At 47.8% G+C, this 22,665-nt stretch overlaps 1 protein-coding gene across 1 annotated transcript; it reads left to right on the top strand.

Moving 5' to 3' along the window:
- The first annotated feature begins 1,482 nt into the window (after window positions 1-1,482).
- Window positions 1,483-22,631, top strand: RGS7BP (regulator of G protein signaling 7 binding protein). Its single transcript, XM_078862017.1, has 6 exons — window positions 1,483-2,864; window positions 17,426-17,592; window positions 18,611-18,741; window positions 19,706-19,856; window positions 20,393-20,463; window positions 21,501-22,631. The coding sequence occupies exons 1-6, from the start codon at window positions 2,745-2,747 to the stop codon at window positions 21,593-21,595; spliced, it is 735 nt and encodes a 244-aa protein (XP_078718143.1). The 5' UTR covers window positions 1,483-2,744; the 3' UTR covers window positions 21,596-22,631.
- The last annotated feature ends 34 nt before the right edge of the window (window positions 22,632-22,665 follow it).

Here is a 22,665-nt window from a genome sequence, read left to right on the forward strand (position 1 = left end):
GGGAGGTGGTCACTAAGTGTGGTTTTGTGAACCCCATTCGACTGAGACGAAGTTTGCGTGTTGGCCTGTGGGGTGGCCTTTCTGACTCTATACTTTTAACTCAACAGAGAATTGCAACTTCTACAGGCCCTGTCCCTTCTTTATGCCCGGGCCTGCTCATTTCCTAAGTCCCTGCACCTTTCCTTTTTAAGCCTCGCCCTTTCCATGATTTAGGCCCCACCTACTCCTCTTTAGACCCCGCCTCTTCCCTGATTAAGGTCCCACCCCTTGCCTGAATCAGGCCGCCCCATTGGTTCCGCTTCTTCTTTCGACGCTGCTACTTTCCTTTTTAGGACACGCTTATTATTCTTATTTTAGGCCCCGCCTTTTTGTTTCTGTTTAAGTTCGCGCCCCTTCCCTTGAGCACAGGGGTGGGGCTGGTTTGGGGGAGGGTGGGGGTCACGACGACAACCAAAATATCGTCACAGATGTCGTGGAGTGAAGCCATGGTCGATCCGCTGCTGGATGAAGAGCTCTCCAACCCGCCGTAGTGTAGTGCATTACATTGAACTATATATATCATGTGACGTGATGACACGTTATGTTAGTGCTCACTCATCTATTATTTAATCTTCAAGATGGATGGAGAACTCGTAATAACGCATTAAATGCGATCGGTGTTTTGTTTCCACAAACCAATATCACGTATCATTATGATTGATCATCATTATCATGAAAGCCATCTTGAACGTCGTTATCGCCACAGACAACTCCATCATGATAACATCATTATGGTCATAAACGTTATGAACATCATTGTGAACATCATGGTCATTATACCCATTGTTAACATCGTTATTATGATCATCATCATTATCGCCACCAGGGGTAATAAAGCGTTGCGATAATGATTTTTCTATAATGCATAATCATCAAATCCCAGTTTATTTTCAAATAATCGATAGTTCCATCATGCGTAATTCATCATTCCAATAACTTTTCTCTTTTATCATCTCTTCACATCACCAATTCCATCATGCGTAATTTACATCATCATTACGACAACTTTTTTGTATCTTATCATCTCTTCACAAAATAATAATTTCCTCAATGCACGACAGATATCATCATCGTCATATCCAGATTGCAGAATTCACATCATCATCATCATCATGATCTTATCCGTAATGTGCAATACACATCACCAATTCCGTAATGCACAATTCACATCATCATCACCATCGTCATCATCCGAATAACTTTCTATATCCCAATCTCATTTGACATCATCATTATCATCACGATTCACTAATTCCAAATTCATAGGTAATCCTCGCGACCCCCTCTCGCCGTATCACCATCACCACCACGGTCATTATCATCCTCTTCTTCACTCTCTACCCATCTCACCTTCTTTTACCCCCAACCTCTTTCCTCCCCCCCCCAAAAAAAAACGAAACCCCCCTCTAAGAGAGAGAGAGAGGGGGGCGCGTGTGTGTGCGTGTGTCGGGGTTGGGGTCGAGCCTACTCCGGCAGAATTAGCATTCGGCCGGCGCGCTGAGCGGCATAGCCCCTCCGACATCATCTCTCGCACAGCACGCGTCTCCGCCTCCTCCTCGACCAGCTCGCTCCATCGCTCTCTCCCCTGCTGCTGCTGCCGCCGCTGCTGCTGCTGCACATGTCCAATGCTTTCTCTCATTTCCACCCTCATCCCTGGCGATCGCAGCAGCAGCAGCAGCAGTATAATGGACGTGGCTTCAGTGAAGAAGCAGCAGCGGCAACAACAACAACAGCAGCAGCAGTAGGTGAGGGTGGCGTTTAGGCTGAACGGTTGTTGTTATTTTTATATTCTTTTGTAACCACGTCTATGATCGAAGAATGTGCGTGTGAATACGCCCGAGCGAAACGTAGGCTCTGTGTGTGTGTGTGCCCGTGTATCTATTCTATTATATATATGAGCCGTGCGCGTGGCGCGTGCAGCGCGAAGGAAACGTGGTGTCCCGAGTACATTTCAACAAATGGTTTTTGCGCCGTGGATTGCATCTTTCGGAAGACGTGACGGGCTGGACGGGAGAGATTTGTTTCAACAATAACGTGAAGAGCAAGCGGCGCGGTGGTGGCAGCAGTAGTAGTCGCAGTAACGGCGATATTAAATGACTATTAAACGGGGCAGCCACGTAAAGTAATCAAGGCCCGGATTACATCTGATAAAGAAGCTGCACTGAACGCTCCTGATCCTGCTGCTGCTGCTCCTGCTGCTGCGTCCGCTACTGCACGAGCGACTCGTCCAGCCTGGGGCCGTCCCGACCAAGTCGCCTGCAGTCGACCCTCGCTGCCTCTCATGCAACAGCCGCAGCATCATCATCGTCGGCATCATCATCAGCAGCAGCAGCAGCAGCGACAAACAGAAGCAGCAGCATCATCAGCAGCAGGATCATCATCAGCAGCAGCAAGAGAAGGAGGCGGTCATGCAGAAGGTGCGATTTGGGTGTCGTCGCTGATGCTGCAGCGAGCGTTGGGGTGATGCGGACGTGTCCCTTAAAGGAGCCCTGTTCTTTTGGACATCTCTACCACCAGCAACACCATCCTTTGCCACAACCGTCACAACCACAGCAACCACAGCCACCACCTGCTCAAGGTTGCCACGCTCGACCAAGCTGTTGCAGAGAGACCCGTCAGTGACGGTCGCTTCTCAAGCCGCACCTCCGTCGCCGTCTCCTGCATCTGCACCTCCACCTCCATCTCCTCCTCATAGATGCGTCTGCATGACGTCTGCACTGCATGGCTGCCGACCACAGCGGCCCCGACCCTCTGTCCGCAAGCCTCCGTCCCAAGGCCACGGTGCCGTTGACATGACCAAGGGCGACGTGGAAGAATGCCAGATGGTAGGGTTCATGAATACCTCACGACTGTCATCAAATCATCTGTGGGCACCACGGTGGCAAGGGGATGTTAACTACTTCGCCTGGTATACAGGAGGTCGTGGGTTCGATCCCGATCCTAACGCCCGCTGTATATTTTGAGTTTGCAGTGTCTCTCTCTCTCATCATCACGGTGGCTAGGAGATGTTAACTACCTCGCCAGGTATGCAGGAGGTCGTGGGTTTAATCCCGACCCTAACGCCTGCTGCTGTATATTTGGAGTTTGCGTGTCTCTCTCTTGCTTCCCATGGTCGCGTGGATTTTTCTACGGGTTTAGATTATTTGTCTGCGATAAATGTCCACTTGATAAGCCTCATCGTTGAGCTATCATTTGTGATAAGCTGGTCGTTTCTGTAAAAGAGATATAGTATAGCTCGGTGGGCCTTACTTGGTAAAGATACAATTTTAAAATAATAGCTAATAGGAGTTGATCGGAAGCTAAAGCCAGGGGGTTGATGGGCGACCACCATGCATAACAGGTGTTCTAGGCTTCGTGTGGCTAAGGGTAGTGGGAGCAATGGAGCAACATCGTCATGCCTCCGCTTCGGGTTTGCTACCCGCGTTCGCCATCCCGCCCTGACCGGCGTGGTGAAGTATGGTCAAATAACCCCCCACACCCCGGATATGGCGTGCAAAGGCCCTCCCTTACCCAGCTGTGCTTTGACAATAACGACTCCCCCAATTAGTACGATCTAACAATACCGTAGTTATAATTACATGTGATAACAATTTACAGCCCTTTTCTCAATGCAATACTGGATTGAGGTCTCCACACGCCCTATAGGTCGTGCGGGTTTGTTTGGACATACTTCACCACGCTGGTACGTGTGGGTTTGCAAATGCAGTTTGCGGCTAACCACTGAACCACCGCTCCGCACCAGGGGATCGTTTATAACCATTTACAGCGGGATTAACCGATGGGAAGACTTTCGGGGAATAACAGGTGTTATAGGCTGTGAGGTGGCTAGGGAATGGCGGTAGAGAAGTTATTAAATCCATCGGTTCGGAGTTATGAGCGCGAACACCCTCGTATCCGCGGTGCGTTTTCTCCGGTTAACAGTGGGCATTTTTCCGGCACGAATTCAAACTCTCATTATTGTTTGGCATTGGCCAAACATCCCCCATGCAGGACGCTCCTGAAATAGAGTCTTGAGGTTCATTGACCCCCAAATAATAAATCGTTAGGCGAGGAGGCGTGGTGGGCACACGCTTGCGATCCAGCGCTGTGGCGGCGAGAGTTGGTGGACTGCGTCGAGATTTGTGAAATGCTCACAACCCCGGCTGGGGCTGCATGCGAGGTGGCCATGAGATGGCAGTAGAGCAAGTGGGTTCGTGAAGAACGTCTTTGCGGTGACGTTTGTGGGTTATTCCCATCCTGCACGTGGTGGATTCTCTCCAGGTTACTCACGTTTCCTTCGCTTTGGAATTTGGACAAACATCCCAAATTTCGCAGGGCCCTCCTGAAAAAGTCTGGCGAGTCGGTGAGGTCCTCCCGGGTAAGTAAGGGAATCCATCATCAGGTCACTCAGTGGTAAAGCGAGCGAGCGGCTCGCAAGTTGAAGGTTGCAAGTTCAATAAAACCCAGTTTGGGAGGTCAACTCAGCCTATCATCCGTCCGGGGATCGATATAAAAGAGCGAGTACCACTTTGTGTGGAAGTGGTTGTTTTATGGATAGACTCGCCCCCCACCATAGTAATGTGGAATTTCAACCACCGCCTCTGCGGAGCTGTAAACGGGAGTTGAACAACGGGATATCAATGCTCATTTGAGCAAGAAAATCAATGTGAATGTTAATTTGCAAAAAAAAGTTTCACAACAAAAATATTATTTGGTTCTTTCGGTAAAGTCACGTAGATAAAAAAAATAATAATACAAAATAAAGTTAATAAAAACAAAAATACAAATAATAAAAAAACACAAATGTAGACTGTAGCCTGGTTCTTCATCGGAGTGAGTGTACTGGCAATCTATAATGTAGACTGTAGCCTGGTTATTTAGTTTGGTGAGTGTACTGGCAGTCTAATGTCGACTGTAGCAATGGTTATTAATCTCGGTGAGCGTACTGGCAGTCTATAATGAACACTGTAGCCTGATGCTGTTATTCACTTTTTATTTTTCTATCTACGTGACTTTACCGAAAGAACCAAAGAATATTAATCCCTGCAGTCACGAAAGTTTTAAGTCAAAACAACAACAACAACATTAAACAACGATGGCACGTATCCAGCCAAGTGGTGTGGCCGCGCCTTGGAGGCGTATGGGGGGTGGGTTGCCGTGCCGCAGGTAATCCCCGCACCTGTAAAACCCGCACCTGTAAACGTTACCGCGCTCGCTCGCCACCACGCTCACGGACAAGAGCGGCGAGCACATCGCGTGCGTGCGTGCGTTGGAGACGATGGTGGTGGTGGTGATGATGATGATTGACCCGAGCGAGGCGCAATATCGGAATTTGACACTAATCGGAGGTGTACTGCAGCTGTGCTCAGTCACGACACGAGTCATTGCCCCCCTGCATAGACACAGCGATTCGTCCTGCCCGTCGCTCAATCTCCGGCATTATATTACAAGTAATATTTTACTGGTAGGAACCTCCGGGTTACACCAGCCCACAGGGGATTATTGTGTCCGTCCGTTGTGCATCCAAAAATGGGAGGGGTGGGGCTGGGTGGAGAGGGGAGGATGGGGAGGGGCTGGGTGGGGAGGGTGGGGAGGGGCTGGGTGGGGAGGGGCTGGGTGGGGAGGGTGGGGAGGGGCTGGGTGGGGAGGGTGGGGCTGGGTGGGGAGGGTGGGGCTGGGGAGGGTGGGGCTGGGTGGGGGGTGGGAGGGGTGGGGCTGAGTGGGGAGGGGCTGGTCACCCCGTGGTGCCCTTATAAAACTCAACGTTGAACCTACTCACGCCGGCTTGTGCCCGCCCTCACAGTCGGGCATATTTGCGGAATACACCACGCCGCCGTTGACCCTGGCCATTGACCGAGCAACCCAACGTTGCTACTAGCTCCCTCCGCAGGAGGAATGTGTTGTATACAGAGGGGGGAGGGAAAAGTGGCGCAGTGGTTCGCGCGCCTGGGTTCGATGCCTGGCCACGGGCTAACGTGACTGGGGTACCCCTTTCGCGAACTCGTACGGACCAGCGTGGTGAAGTATAGTCGAACTAACGACCCCCCACAACCGACACGTCATGGGGAGGTATTCGTTCAGCAGTGGATTTACAAAGGGAATGTCTATATTACTGCTGTTTTATATAGCATATCGTATTAAATAATGAACAATCGTACGACCTTTTGCATGCAAAGTAAATACTGCATTGTTTTTTTGCGTTTGGTTCCGATGTTTGCGGTCACTTTGTAACATGTTGTTTGCATGTTGTTTGCATGGTGGCCCCTCAGAAAACATCAATCCTCTCTATGGTATGATTAGGCGCGGTGACAACTGTGGTAAAAAAATTCTCCACTCACAATCAGAAAGGCCAATCATCTACCTGCCCGGGAGGAAGTAACATCGAGGAGACCGACCACCCCAACAGAGGTTGTCCTATGGAGTGAAAGTATTATGCAATGGGAATGTGGAATTTCCATGACCGGATCAGGGATACTCGTGGAGATGAGCGACCACCCCATTGATTATGGAACACATTTTTTTTTTCACTTTGTACCGAATACTAACATACGAGAATTATAGAGTAGCTTCTGATGCTGTTATAGAAGGGCTAGAGAACTGAGTGCCTGGTTTAAATTCTGAGATGTTCTCGAAGAGATAGACAGCTGAGTGCCTGATTTAAATTCCGAGATGTTCTAGAAGAGATATGCAGCTGAGTGTCCGATTTAAATTCTGAGATATTCTCGAAGAAATAGACAGCTGAGTGCCCGGTTTAAATTCCGAGATGTTCTTAGAAGAGCTGAAATTTGACGAAAATATAATTGCATCTACTTACAAAATGCGAAAACCAACGTAAAAAAGTTGCTTTCAAAACACTGCATACCAGAGAGAGAGACAGAGATTTACGTCACTCATAGGACAGGACGAGCCTCGTGTTCTCGAGCGTGCTCAGTGTCATGCTGCATTATCAATGAAGCGAGTAATTAGCCTCCCGCGGAGTGCGACCCTAAAGACAGCAGAAAGTGGACGCCGCCTGCTCCTGGTTATGGGTACAGCCGTGTGCTGATGTACAGAAATAATGTATATAGATGGGAGCTCCATTGATCATGGATGTAAGGGGAAGCTGGACATTCATTATTTAAGGAAGTTATGACATTTCATTTTCAGTAATGTTTTAGTAATCCTACGTGATCACAGTCAATCGATGGCAACGTGAGTCCAATTGCCGATTAAAAATCGGACTGGTAAGGGATAACAGTTTTCAAACATACGCGGGATGCGACGATATTTGATGTACCACGATCGTGGCATTAAGAACAATTGCCAAATGTTGTCTTTACTTCTGAAAGGTGCAAGTAGCATGGGGAGTCCGGATGCATCTGTTATTGCTTTCTGAACCTGACTACCTGAGTGTGGTTCCTGGCCATAGCAAGCGATGTCTGCCCCCCCCCACCATTTTACAACTGTACTGACCAGTACGGTGAAGGAAATGCTATTACCGACGCAAAATGAGTAGACGATTCTGCAGTGGACTCACGAAGGGCCGTAAATGTAATTAAAGTATGTTTGTACGTGTGTGGAGATGAGAGCGAACACCTGTGTGTGTGTGAGTGTGTGCCATCTATGCTGGTCGCTTTTACCTGGGTTCAGCCTTTGCATGGAGTAAGCCACGGTCTATGTGCTTTTTCTGCAATATTTTGCTGTCTTTTCTTGGATTTTCTGTTTGCACACAGTCACTTTAAGATGTTTTCTTGTTCATGTTTTAGTTTTTTTGTTTGTTGCGGTTGCACCCGATTCAAGAGCCGAATGGCTCACAGGGCTATACCTAATAAATGAAACTTGAAACGGTCAGCTGGGATTGAGTTTCTAATGCTCATGCCTATGACCCAGAGTTCCTGTAGGTGCCGTGTAATTGGGGCTTGAACACATCCCCCTTTTTAGCGATCGATCCAATACCAAGTATCAAAAAAGACATTCGTGTTTTCATTCATAACATCTACTGCTTTGAAGATGGATACTATTATTTTTTTATTCAAAATGTAAATCAGACTTATGATAGACAACATTGAACGCCATAACATTTCTACATGAGGTCAAACCAGTGCAGTCGTGTCTCCCGCGATAAACCCAGCCCACCTGAGATTTATTCAAGGTCATGGTGGCTAAAATGAGTGGCGAGTGGAAACTAAACCTCACCTGGGCCAAGTCTTCACCAAGCCGCATTGATCTCTTTGGTGAAGTATGGTCAAACAATCTCGTGTGACAAACACGCGTGTGATGAAGGCTTTCATCCAGCAGAAGAATTACAAACACCTGGAAAATAACTGTCTTTTTAAACAGCAAAATTGCAATTTTTCCATCGGCAGCTCAGAACCTTACTCAGTTTTGAGAAGGGACAAACTGAAAAATGTGGGGGCTTTAGTATTTACATGTACAACGAGCGGACGTATTGTTGCTTATGCGATAATCGATCTACTTAATGATACATAAATGTACTCATATGATGCCTCGATTATACATTTTCACTCACGCAGCAAAACTAAAATTAGATATATACTCGGTACAGCAGAATCAAAATTAGGGCACAACAACAAGATGTGTATAAGTGTGATGACATCGAATTAGATTATTTAACTCAACGCGAGCGAGTGCCCCTGAGATTGCGATCATCCTCATGGAATCTTCGGGGTTGAGAGTGGTGGGGGAGTGAACTGTGACCCTACTAATGTATCGCGTGGGGCTGTGGGCAAGGTTTTCGCTTCCGTCCGATTAACTATGTATGGGCCGATAGAGGTGCAAGGTGCTTGTTTTGGTGCACTCACTGCCGAGGACGTTTGCATTCGCCATCCATTAGAGCGAGGGGTCGGCAACCTTTCCAAGAAGAAGAGTGACATTTGGTTAGTTTTAGTTTTTTTGTCTTTGATCAAAACAGTTCACGAGCCGCATCACGCGCAGAACTCCACAAACAGCAGCCGATAAACAGCAGATGACAACACACATTCTGACTTCAATAAACAAAATAGGTGATGGAATAAACTGCGTATATTTCGACCCCCCCCCCCCCCCGGTTATTATTTAACAATGCAGTTTGACTGTAGATTTTGTTGTCACCAAGATATTCCATGGTGTCCCCCATTCCCCGAGATAAGCAATTATCTCTACGTTAAATTTGGTGCAAGAGTTAAGTGTTTTTCTTTTTAAAAACGTCTGCCCCCAAGGGGACAGCCAAATATTCTCGTGGGGGCAGCCAAATAGTCACAAGGGGGCAGTCAAAGAGTCACAAGGGGGCAGTCAAAGAGTCTCAAGGGGGCAGTCAAAGAGTCACAAGGGGGCAGCCAAAGAGTCACAAGGGGGCAGTCAAAGAGTCTCAAGGGGGCAGCCAAAGAGTCTCAAGGGGGCAGCCAAAGAGTCACAAGGGGGCAGTCAAAGAGTCTCAAGGGGGCAGCCAAAGAGTCACAAGGGGGCAGCCAAACAGTCTCAAGGGGGCAGTCAAAGAGCCTCAAGGGGGCAGCCAAAGAGTCTCAAGGGGGCAGCCAAAGAGACTCAAGGGGGCAGCCAAAGAGTCTCAAGGGGGCAGTCAAAGAGTCACAAGGGGGCAGTCAAAGAGTCTCAAGGGGGCAGTCAAAGAGTCACAAGGGGGCAGCCAAAGAGTCACAAGGGGGCAGTCAAAGAGTCTCAAGGGGGCAGCCAAAGAGTCTCAAGGGGGCAGCCAAAGAGTCACAAGGGGGCAGCCAAAGAGCCTCAAGGGGGCAGTCAAAGAGTCACAAGGGGGCAGTTAAAGAGTCTCAAGGGGGCAGCCAAAGAGTCTCAAGGGGGCAGCCAAAGAGTCTCAAGGGGGCAGCCAAAAAGTCACAAGGGGGCAGTCAAATAGCCTCAAGGGGGCAGCCAAAGAGTCACAAGGGGGCAGCCAAAGAGTCTCAAGGGGGCAGTCAAAGAGCCTCAAGGGGGCAGCCAAAGAGTCTCAAGGGGGCAGCCAAAGAGACTCAAGGGGGCAGCCAAAGAGTCTCAAGGGGGCAGCCAAAGAGTCACAAGGGGGCAGCCAAAAAGTCACAAGGGGGCAGCTAAAGAGTCACAAGGGGGCAGCCAAAGAGTCTCAAGGGGGCAGCCAAAGAGTCACATGGGGGCAGCTAAAGAGTCTTAAGGGGGCAGCCAAAGAGTCACAAGGGGGCAGCCAAAAAGTCACAAGGGGGCAGCTAAAGAGTCACAAGGGGGCAGCCAAAGAGTCTAAAGGGGGCAGCCAAAGAGTCACATGGGGGCAGCTAAAGAGTCTCAAGGGGGCCGCCAAAGTCTCAAGGGGGCAGCCAAAGAGTCACATGGGGGCAGCCAAAGAGTCTCAAGGGGGCAGCCAAAGAGTCAAATGGGGGCAGCTAAAGAGTCTCAAGGGGGCAGCCAAAGAGTCTCAAGGGGGCAGCCAAAGAGTCACATGGAGGCAGCTAAAGAGTCTCAAGGGGGCAGCCAAAGAGTCTCAAGGGGGCAGCCAAAGAGTCTCAAGGGGGCAGCCAAAGAGACTCAAGGGGGCAGCCAAAGAGTCTCAAGGGGACAGCCAAAGAGTCACAAGGGGGCAGCCAAAAAGTCACAAGGGGGCAGCCAAAGAGTCAAATGGGGGCAGCTAAAGAGTCTCAAGGGGGCAGCCAAAGAGTCTCAAGGGGGCAGCCAAAGAGTCACATGGAGGCAGCTAAAGAGTCTCAAGGGGGCAGCCAAAGAGTCTCAAGGGGGCAGCCAAAGAGTCTCAAGGGGGCAGCCAAAGAGACTCAAGGGGGCAGCCAAAGAGTCTCAAGGGGACAGCCAAAGAGTCACAAGGGGGCAGCCAAAAAGTCACAAGGGGGCAGCTAAAGAGTCACAAGGGGGCAGCCAAAGAGTCTCAAGGGGGCAGCCAAAGAGTCACATGGGGGCAGCTAAAGAGTCTCAAGGGGGCAGCCAAAGAGTCACAAGGGGGCAGCCAAAGAGTCTCAAGGGGGCAGCCAAACAGTCACATGGGGGCAGCTAAAGAGTTTCAAGGGGGCAGCCAAAGAGTCTCAAGGGGGCAGCCAAAGAGTCTCAAGGGGGCAGCCAAAGAGTCTCAAGGGGGCAGCCAAAGAGACTCAAGGGGGCAGCCAAAGAGCCTCAAGGGGGCAGCAAAAGAGCCTCAAGGGGGCAGCCAAAGAGCCTCCAGGGGGCAGCAAAAGAGTCTCAAGGGGGCAGCCAAAGAGTCTCAAGGGGGCAGCCAAAGAGTCACAAGGGGGCAGTCAAAGAGTCTCATTGGGTCGGGAGGCCTACGCGGTGTGAGTTGCCCCAGGCCCCGCATCCATCCGACCCTCGCCTATGTGCAGCCCTGCCTATACATAGTAAGCCACCTTAACGGAGGAATGGCAGAACTACACGAACTCTTTCTCGTGAAACCATCTCGTCGCTCGCAGACCTCGCCATTGGCATATGGCTCTTAAACGCACAGTTTACAGGCGTGCGAAAGTATAGCGGCGTAGATTCGGAGCCGGGGAAAAAGAGGCGCAGGAGGGAATTCCAAAGTGGAGCAGTGCTTGGGCAGAAGAGGAAAGAGAAGTGATGTGAGCGAGGGAGTGAGTTGGTGTGACCTGCAGTGTGGTGAGTGGGTGGGTGAGTGAGTGTGTTATTGTGACCTGCAGTGTGGTGAGTGAGTGAGTGGGTGAGTGTGTTGTTGTTGTGACCTGCAGTGTGGTGAGTGGGTGGGTGAGTGAGTGTGTTATTGTGACCTGCAGTGTGGTGAGTGAGTGGGTGAGTGTGTTGTTGTTGTGACCTGCAGTGTGGTGAGTGGGTGGGTGAGTGTGTTGTTGTTGTGACCTGCAGTGTGGTCAGTGGGTGAGTGTGTTGATGTGACCTGCAGTATGGTGAGTGGGTGGGTGAGTGGGTGGGTGAGTGTGTCGTTGTGACCTGCAGTGTGGTGAGTGGGTGGGTGAGTGAATGGGTGGGTGAGTGTGTTATTGTGACCTGCAGTGTGGTGAGTGGGTGAGTGTGTTGTTGTGATCTGCAGTGTGGTGAGCGAGTGGGTTAGTGTGTTATTGTGACCTGCAGTGTGGTGAGTGAGTCTGCTAGACCGAGTCCTCAATGTTCTGTAAAGGAAAAACAAATTCTCCTTACTAATCAAGGTTTATTCATAAAGGTTGCCTCATAAATATTACACGCGCCGTGCACTATTCATGTTCTGGAAGAACGTGAGTGGATTTTAATAAAAAATAATATGTCGCTTTGCTTTGTTACACCATGGGTAGGCAATTAGTGATACTCATACCGACGTAGTTGTCGGGAACAGTGAGCGGTCAGCTCTCCTGCACCCGGTTAGTTACCCGAGTTTCATTCTCTGCTACGACTAAGATCAGTCATGAATGATAACTGAAAAGGTCCTGGGGTCCCACCTCGTTGCCAACTTGCATGGCTCAGAGACCCCGATGGCCAACATGGTGTGGGGGAGGCTTCACATCCAGCAGTGGATTGCTTGCCGTACGTTCGTATGATCATTATTAATAATAATAATAATCATACGTCGTTCTGTTATGAGACGTGTGTGGTGGCGCACGTCCTGTGATCCAGCGCGTTGGAGAAAAGGGTTGGGGGATCACACATAGATTTGTGAAACTCCCAAATCTGCTGGGCGATGTGTTGCTGAAAGAATGGCAGTACAGAAAGTGGATTCGTTAACCCATCTGTACAAACCTTAAAAGTGTTTTCAGCTTGTGTGTATGATGGGTTATCGCTATCACAAATGATAGGTCAACAAAGTGGATTATCACGTGAAAATGTTTAGCAGCGAAATACTCTAAACGCACGTTGATTCTAAATGTGGAGTGAAAAAGCAGAGGGCCTGGAAAAGAATCCACGCCACCACAGGGAGAACGTGAAAACTCCAAATATACAGCAATCGAACCCACGATCTCCTGCACACTAGGCGAGGTAGTTTATATCTCGCCATGGTGGCTGACCATGCAGGTTTAACACTGGACTGAAAAAAACACTTTGTGCAAGCTTCTGTTCCAGCAGAGCACATGGCGTTTCCAGAATTAATCGACTGCTATTGCACCTTTTGTATGCCATTAAACAAAACACAACACGTGGAATTCTGTCTCCATCCCTAGCCTCTGGGCCACTGTTCTTCGCCTACCAATCTTCTGCTTCTTACATTGAAATCCATGTTGGCCTAAACGTCATAATGCAGAAATCTCCTGAAAAATCATCTTCGGACTTTGCTGAATAAATAGGTCACGCGTATTAAGACGATTGTGGAACGTTGCTCATATCTATTGGTGGTCCTGAGTCAGCAGTGGAAAGTCCACATTCTTATGACAGAGACCAGACACGAATATGACAATGACGATGTTCCCCACAAAGTGGGGCTCCTTAGTAATTATCGACGCTGAGCAATAATGGTGTTAACAGGTATATGCATTGTTAGTAAGGACAACTTTTAATTGGACGCAAGCTTATCTTTAATTACAGTAATACTTTGTTTTGCCCGTAGGTTTCCGCAGCCAATGTTATGATTACAGATAGTAGATGTTTGGGGTTAGGCGACATCACCGTCTGACAAAATATGTGTAATCAGAAACCCTCCATCACCGGGCACAGCCAAAACAAATCGGTTCAGGCACGCCAATTACGATCATTGGAACCGACCGGTAAAAGTTGTCACGGTTTGTATCCCTTTTCAACTCGGACACTTTTGCACCACCTCTTTGTTCACAGCTTTGCCGTTTTATATTTAACTTGGCTCGTGTCACGGACATCACGTCTTCTAGAAGCCGGTACCTATTTTAAACTTGGTTGGTTACATCTCCACACCGGACGTCTTTTGTTCGGATATCGCGAGAGATCGAACTACCCTCAATTTGCCCGTCTTAAAAAAATAGACCCTTTCGATCTGAGACGTGCCAGTAAATATGTCAAATTGCAAAAAGTAAATGTCAAATTATGGAGATTATTCTTTCAACCGTGATGCCCGCCCGCACTTTGAAAAAAATATCGCATCGGCTTTACAAACCATTCCCTCACTGGCTACTGAATCCACTAGAAACAGACAATACGAACGCACGTGTTTTAAAATATACATTTAATTTGCTCATAAATCTTCCCGGATTTTAAACCGCTGCCTCTTTCATATTTAAAGGCTAATTCATCATTACCATATTTTATTTGCGAAAGTATGTTACGTTTTTATTTCTCCACTCTTGCTTACAATACTGCAAGTCTCCCATTATCGTTATTCGGATGGCGTTTGCGTGGGTTGGCATGGGCCCTTTGTGCAAGCAGTCAAATGCCCCCTCCCCTTGGGCCCTACCCCCTCCCTCCACATTCCGTGGTGCACCGGTGCAGTTGCACCGCCTGCACACTCGTCAGCAACGCCGCCGTGCCCACCGGCGCACGTTCCGTCCGGCCACTGCATCGAAGAGTTCATCCAAACCGCTCTGACCCCAGTGGCTGATGGCCCCTGGGGAGCGTTCATAAGGGGACATTCTGGCTATGAACGCCAGGGAATTGGCAAGGGGATGTTTTTGGTTCTTGTTGTTGTTGTTGGCGGTGTTGTTGCCGCTGCTGTTAATGGTGCCGTTTGTTATTGTGGGGAGCGGTAGTGTAGCAGCTAGCTCGCTGCGCTACGAACCCGGCGAACCCGAATTCGATTCCCGTTCACGGGAATCTGAACCGGTCCTGTGGCTCTCCTAGGTCGACTCAGCCTCAAATGGGTACCTGGTGCGGCGTGTAAACATCGCCACTGGGGATACAAAGACGGCCGGGCGTCATGCTGGCCACACACCCTCTAGTGTGCCGTGCAGGCCTTCAGAGGTGCTCGCTAACAGCACTTGCCCCAACAGTCTGTTAAGACTAGACGGGGGATCTTTGTCTTTGTTATTGTGGGGAGTGTGTTCACGGGACTCCCCAAAGCCGCGCAATCGGCGCCCCCACCTCCAAGGGCAGATCTCGGCTGAGGTTTTTGGTAAAATGAGAAAAATGTTGCCCCCTATTTTACGTTTAATGTGTTTTTTTTAAGCGTATTTATTTGTTTGTTAAACAGAGGCATAATTACTTGGGTTGTTCGTCCGTCTGCCCAACGAATACATTCTCAGAAATGTTGACAAATGAACTATAATTCTCTCTGTACGCGCACGGGAATTGAAATGATGACATCTCCGTTATTTTATTTGTATTGTTTTTGTGTCTATATATTTTTTTCTCCTCGAATTCGGCACTTAATCTGCCACACCTTGGGAGAGCCCTAGTTCGCCTTCATGGACGGGTAGCCGCTCGTTCGTGTCTGTGGGGTTTTTTTCCGTTAAATATAAATAACAAATATAAATAAGGTAGACGAGACGTCTCCATCACGTGCGCGTCTCTCCACGTGTTTATTGCACGATCCGTCAGCCGCCATTGGCTACTTGGGAGTGCTTAATTTCAGCAGCATTGATTCAAGACGAGAGGAAACGTGTCTCGTCAGCTTTGCGAAGAGCAGCTGTGTTTGGTTGTGGTACTGGAGCGCTGCAAGAGTGTGCCATGATGTAACACGACTGGGTGTTTGTATAAGTCCCCACGGGCACGCACGCATTACGAATAAAACATTTATACAGCAATACAATTGATAAGCGAACCACGTCTTTCTCATACATATATAACGACTCCGATAACAAAGTAATAAGAGCCTGTTTTGTTTAAAGACTTCCACAATCAGGGACCCTACTAAAGACTTCCTCCGTCCGTCCCCACTCCTCGTGTTCTCACCTCTTCATCCCTCAGCCCCCCTCTCGAACCTTCTTGTCCTTGTTTTGTACCTTTAGCCAATCCCTGTCCGTTCCCTTTAACGGATCCTGTTTTCTCGTTCAAACACCTTATTATTCTTGCTTCTTTCGGTAAAGACACGTAGAAGGGAAATAATAAAATAGTCAAAATAAAACAATAAAAGTGTCTCTATTACAATATATTGTTTTTGTTTTATTTTTTATTGTTTTATTATTTTTTTATTATTTCCATTCTATGTGACTTCACCGAAAAAAACAATATGAATCCCTGCAGTCACGAAAGCTTTAAATCGAAATTTAACCACCTTATTCTCCAATCCCTTTAAAAGTCTGCCTCCCGACCAATCACCGTGGAGGCCCCTTTCTTGCAATCGGAGACTTTCGTTTATTTTTTAATTGCCGTTTGGCTGCATATGGCTTGTGGTAATGTTTCGGTCATTACACATACAAATATATTTTATAGATGGTCCTTGCCTATGATATCTGGCGGTTTATCACTTTTTGTCACAAGAAAGCATGATGAAGCACTGTGAGTCTAACCCGGCCCAGAGTGTTGTTGGTACCGGGTCAAAGCTGCTGGGATTGTGAACTCCCCGAATGAACGTGGGGCCGAAGGGGCCTTGAAAAATATTATTTTATTTGTCATGTGGAGACACAGATAAAATATTCGTATGACGGAGACAGTCTGCTCATTGTATTGTTATATTCACAACGACACTAATGGTAATTGTGAATTATATATTGTAATAGAGACACTTTGGCTTTTTTATATTGATGGAACTGCTTGGTTTATTAACATATAGTCTCAGAATGTTCTGCCAATTCCTTGTTGGACATCACTACAAGTTTATCACTGGTAGGAACCTCCTGGTTACACGAGCCCACAAGGGATTATTGTGTCGGTTGTGCAGGGAGGGGCTGGGTGGGGAGGGAGGGGCTGGGTGGGGATGGGCTGGGTAGGGGGTGGGAGGGGTGGGGCTGGGTGGGGAGGGGCTGGTCACCCCGTGGTGCCCTTATAAAACTCAACGTTTAACCTACTCACGCCGGCTTGTGCCCGCCCTCACAGTTGGGCATATTTGCGGAATACACCATGCCGCCGTTGACCCTGGCCATTGACGGAGCAACCCAACGTTCCTACCAGCTCCCTCTGCAGGAATGTGGTTATAAGGAAACAGGAGTACATGGATACCACTCATACTGTGTTCCCCACACTTATCCACGATACTACTCTGCCAACCCCGACCACTTCCACTCTTTGCCCTTATCGTAAGTGCAGCAGGAGGCCAGAATATTTAAAACTAGAAGCAAAATCCCACAACTTCACAGTCGCTTCGGGGAGACAATGGATTGGCCAGTAGCGTAGTAGTGACTATCAGCTTGGGGTTGCGGCGATTAGTCAGGTGGGGCCCCAATATTGAATGTCTCGCACGGTCGCACCCAGGCTATGAAATATCGGCGGCTCTTCCTGTCTAATCACACCATTACATACGTTTTTGTTCTTTAACACTGTTGTTGAAAATACATCTAATGGAGGTTGTCAAGGGGGCCCCAACTCGTAGATTTAGCCCCTGCCCCTACGCTCGTTACGATCCTGGGAATGGCAGATTCGTGAAGCCAGGATGTTTTTGGTAACGTTGTTTGGTTTCTTCTTCCTCCTCCTCCATGGCTCACTCCGCCTCACCTCCGCTGCACAGATGGTGGAGGAGTTCCATACCCACGTCGCCACGTTCCGCGAGCTCGTCATCTCCATCGGGGACGCGAGCAGCGACAGCCTCGCCGGACGCCTCCAACTGCGCCGCTCGCGGGGCCAGTGCTCGTCCATGGCAACCGACACGTGCACCAGCATGGCGGCCCTCAACAGGTAGCCGTGTTGGTGCACCTTTATACACACCTGTCAACTCCTTATCAGTGCCTACCTTATTACGGAGCAATTCAGACCTTATTGGTTACCTTGTGCCCTTATAAATTTCAACGTTCATCCTACAAACTCCCATCGTAAAGGAGAAACACACATAGACGAAACTTTTTTTTGCCCATTTTTAAACGGCTGTTTGCCGTATTGACCTGAAAACTAAATTTCCCTGTACAAGAATACGGGTAAACCGTGTGGGTTGACAGGTGTGGTGTGTGTATGGCCACCCCTCACTGGCGTGGCCACCCTCAACAGCTGTCCGTGTTGCATTAGTACACCAGTATGGCTGAACTCAACAGTTAGCCATGTTGCGTTTGCACACCAGTATGCCCAACCTCAACAGGTAGTCGTGGTGTGTTGCTGCACCTGTATGGTCACCCCACAATGACGTGTCCACCCTCATCAGGTATTTGTTTTGTTAGTAAACCAGTATGGCCGCCCCTCATCAGCATGGCCGCCCCTCACCAACATGGCTGCCCTCAAGAGGTACCCACGTTGGTCAGGGGCCAAGCTCAACAATCAAAATCCATGACACCTCTGGGATTCAAATTCCTGTAAATCCCTTTTTGCCAGTGGTAATGCACAATCACAACATTAATGCCGTGGGGAGTGGTGGTACTATTGATAATGGTGGTGGTTGTAAATGGTGGCGTAAGTGTAGTGGTGATGGTAGTGGTAAGTGCGTTGAGGGTAGTCGTGTTGATAGTTATGGTGTTGGTGATGTTGGTGGGAGTGATTTAGTTGATGGTGGTGATAATGGCCATTTTGATAGTGGTAGTGTAGTTGTGGTGGTTGTTGGGATATTTTAAGGGTGCACTCTGCACCGATGTGACATGCTAGATATGCCCCTACTCGTAATCGCTGGCCCGTGTGTTCGGTCAAACATTGAAACCAGCACTGCCGAAGTTTAACCAACCTGGGTCCATTGTTTTCTCCTGTTCGGCCGTTCCCCTTTGCCCCATCCCAGGCCCGAGGAAGGAGAGATCCAGTACGACATATACAGGCTCTACATCCAGTTTCACGGCTGCCTGGAAATGTACATCTCAGAGATGCTCAAGTCCATCTGCCTCATGGAGTCCTTCCAGCTGCAAGGGAAAGGTACTTTATTAGACTGATCAGGCTGCAAACTATCATCAGCCATGATCAATACACTCCTGGATAAACTATTACTATTTTCTATTTTACCAGGTAAGGCCCCACCGAGCTGTATAGCTCTTTTTCCGTTGCGACCTGGCCACAAATGATAGCTCAACGAAGTGGCTTATGTGGAAATGTATTTTAGCCAAATACTCTAAAACGCATGTTGATTCTAAATGTAGATGTAAAAAAACGGAGGACACGCGACCACGGGGAGAACATGTAAACCCGAAATATCCAGGTGCCAGGGGTCGTGATCGAAACTCCGACCTCTTTCATACCAGGCAAAGGTAGTTAACATTTCACCACCATAATGGGACCTCCTTTGCCAGTACCAAAATAAAAGAATAGGTTTTCCCCTTTTTACTGGCAACAAAACAGGTGTTAAGATGTTAATACACCAAACTGAAACCTTTTACAAGGAATCATGTCTGCATTAACCACAATGCTTGTGGTCAGAATGCAAACAAAAAACAAACTCTCAAACAGTGTTAGACCAGGACACCAAAAGGCATACAGCACAAAGACAAGCACTATCAGAGTAATGAGAGCTCGGGGTGAGCAGCTAATTTTTGTGGCGATGGTGGGTGGTGGTTGGCGTGGTGAGGGGTAGTGCAGTGGTTAGAGCGCTGCGCTACGAAGCCGGCGACCTGAGTTTGATTCCTGCTCACAGCCAACACCGGTGACGAATATCTGAACCGGTCCTGGGCCTCCCCTAGTTCGATTCAGACTCAAATGAGTACCTGGTGCGGTGTCTAGTAAACATCGTCACTAGGGACACAAAAGGCGGCCGGGCGTGGTGGTGGCCACCAACTCCCTAGTGCGCCGTGCCGGCCTTCATAGGGCACTACTCGCTAACAGCACTCACCCCAACAGCCTGTTGAGGCTACACGGGGGAATCTTTGTTTGGTGGTCGGCGTTGCAGGCCGGGAGGCTCGGGGCACGCCGGTGAGTGGCCAGCGCGGGGCCCAGGACGCGTCACACACGCCCATCCTCGATGAGAATGCCGCGTCGCAGACGCCCAACCTCGCCGAGATCGGCTGGACCACGCCGATGGAGATCCACAACACCCAGAGGTGCGGTTGCGGGCACAGCAGCAGCAGTTAGGAGCAGTAAAAAAATCAACTAGATGCACTTTGAGAACACGTCAATTGGAGAAGACTCCAGGGGTTATGCAAGTTGTTATACATTAAACACAAGTCAGATGGACACTATGTTGGGCCCTGTGCAGATGGGCGTAAAAAGGGAAACACACATGGTGACACTGATATAGATAGATGGAGACAGAGACACAAAGCCCTTATTCTGAACAGACACAAATTGGAACGCTTTGAGCAAAAGTTATACATGGAAGTTTACAATGCATAAGCTCGCATGTAAAACACGCATACATCAAAGTTAGACTGTTAGCCATGGGCTCTACCTGGTTTATCAACAAAGGATCTGTCTTTCTGGATTGCAAACAATTATCAAATCTTTTAAAGAATGTCTTGACGCTTGTTTGGCACAATTATGTTTCTGCACATACTGTACATTGCACACACTAGAATACTTTCAATGTGACATTACAGTACTCAGTTGTGTCTAAAACTGAATGTATTTATTTTTACAGGGATCTGAGAGAGATGAAAGCTCTGCTCAGTAAACTCAGGGAGTCAATGCCACTTCCACTTAAAAACCAAGGTACTCAAAGATCTTGCATTTTACCTTGTTTTGGCAAATATTGGCAAACTAAAACCTTTTTAATTTCCTCTCCCTTACATGAGGTTAAGGCAAGGCAGATCAATGGAATAAGATCAGTGCGGTATCGAGAATTTACATAATCCCATTTTCTGATATTCATAAGTGCGTTTAATTACTAAAGCAACGAACTTAAATCACTACCTACTTAGAGGAATGTGTAGCCGGGCAGTGGTGGCTACGCACGTGGCAGCTGTAATCCAGCACTGTGGAGACGATGGTTGGTAGATCACAAATGTTTTGAAACTCCCTTTCCCGTGGGCGTCGAGGACCCGTACCATGGCTCGGTACAGAAAATGTGGACTCCACCTGTTACGTCTGTTATGGAAGTGTTTCTCCTTTGCATGCGGTGGTTTTCTCTGGACGCTCCGGTTTCCTCCCACATCTCTAAGCACTTATTAATTGGCTGAAAAGAACTTAATATATGGAGGACTGCAGAGCATTGGCAATTAATAGCATCAGTTCACTGAGTGACTGCCTTTTCCGCTTGTCTGCGACTCCTCGTGCCTCCAAGTTATTCTCTCATGGAAAGTGCAGGAAAGCTACGTGGCAAGGTTACAAGTTTAAATGATAATTGTTTAAATGTAACATAAAAAAAGACCTCGTATACTCTCTTCTGGGTTACGAATAGCTATTTCATGGGTTCCAAAATACAAGCAGCACTGGTGGTTTAGGAAGCATTAAGTTTTATTTTAACAGTAAAATGTAGCTACTCACAGAAACGAGTTGTAATGCTGAGCCATGTACATTCTGATAAATAATTCCTCTGCAGAAGAAAACATAATCACCAGATTTGAATTCATTATTCAATTACCTCTACAAGGTGATCATTAAGGATGAATCTGAACATTGCATTTTTGACAAACTAAAAGTCAAGGTCACGACTGTACAGCCATAATGTTTTACAAACGGTCAAATTATATTAAAGCACCATTACCATATTGTTATTGAATAACAGTTGTTTTCCTCCTCTGTTCTAGATGACAGTGCCCTACTCAGCCTAATACCATCTTACCCACCACTGAGGCGGAGGAAGAGAAAACTGCTAAGGCTGTGTTGTCTGCTCGCCAGTTAGGCTGGGCGGCACACATCAGGCCTACGCTGTACAGGTCACAGGTCAAAAAAACGCTTTACAAATAATAAATACAAAACATATGTAAGCTATCATCATCAGGCAATGTATACAAAAACAATTCCAAATGACGAACATTGAACACGAATGGAATTACCGTATCGTTCAAGAGAATATGCATTGCACACGCGTTTAGCCGAATACATCAAACCTTTGGCCGTTGACGAAAGTTGGGAGTGTAATTTGATCCCCCACCGACTAAATGATTAAGTTTCTATCAAAACAGTACCTGTGGATCCATCGAAAGGGAACTTGGAAATCTGGCGTTTTAAAATCATGGAAAAGTTCAACTTTAAAAGGAAATGTGTTGCGTATGTGTGGATCCAGTTGGTGCCTTTTTGGTAGAGGATGTGTCGTCGCATCAAGGGTAAAGGTCCGGAGGTCTTGTGTTCATTCACTGGGTTCACAGCACTTGGGTCAACGTGCGTCTACACAGCTCGAACCTTGAAGGCCACTTTTCGGACACGGTTGTAAGTGTTCATATCAGAAAAGAAAACCTAAACACACACACACATGTAACAATATTATCAAAAATTACAGTAATCAACATTTTTACTGGCTTCGAGCATGTTTCAAGTTGGGCCAAAATGTGAATGCCAATCATCTACACTCTCCCACTGCATGTTTGTGTAAGCATCTAACGAGATTTAATGTACTTGCAATATGCAATATTCAATGTACAGTCCGTGGATATTTTTTATTTGTTTGTTTCTCGACTATAAATGTTACTCCGTCCTGTTCTCTTCACCCAGACAGGGCATGGGTGTGTTGGCTAACGGATGGCAAGAGGGGCTGTCCTGGCAACTCTTTTGTGTTGTTGAAACAAGCCTAACATAGACTGAGCATATGTGCAATCATACGACAAGCCTATTTATTTTTTAAACTATATTAAACACATGATACAGGTTTTCCTCTCTTACCATTAAACATTAAAGTACTTCAACCTTTTTTTAAAACTACTTATTTGGGCCTTTGTACTGTTTTAGTATGCCAATGGATATTCAGTTTCACAT

Source organism: Lampetra fluviatilis, chromosome 13 (assembly GCF_964198595.1).
Source record: "Lampetra fluviatilis chromosome 13, kcLamFluv1.1, whole genome shotgun sequence".
NCBI lineage: Eukaryota > Metazoa > Chordata > Hyperoartia > Petromyzontiformes > Petromyzontidae > Lampetra > Lampetra fluviatilis.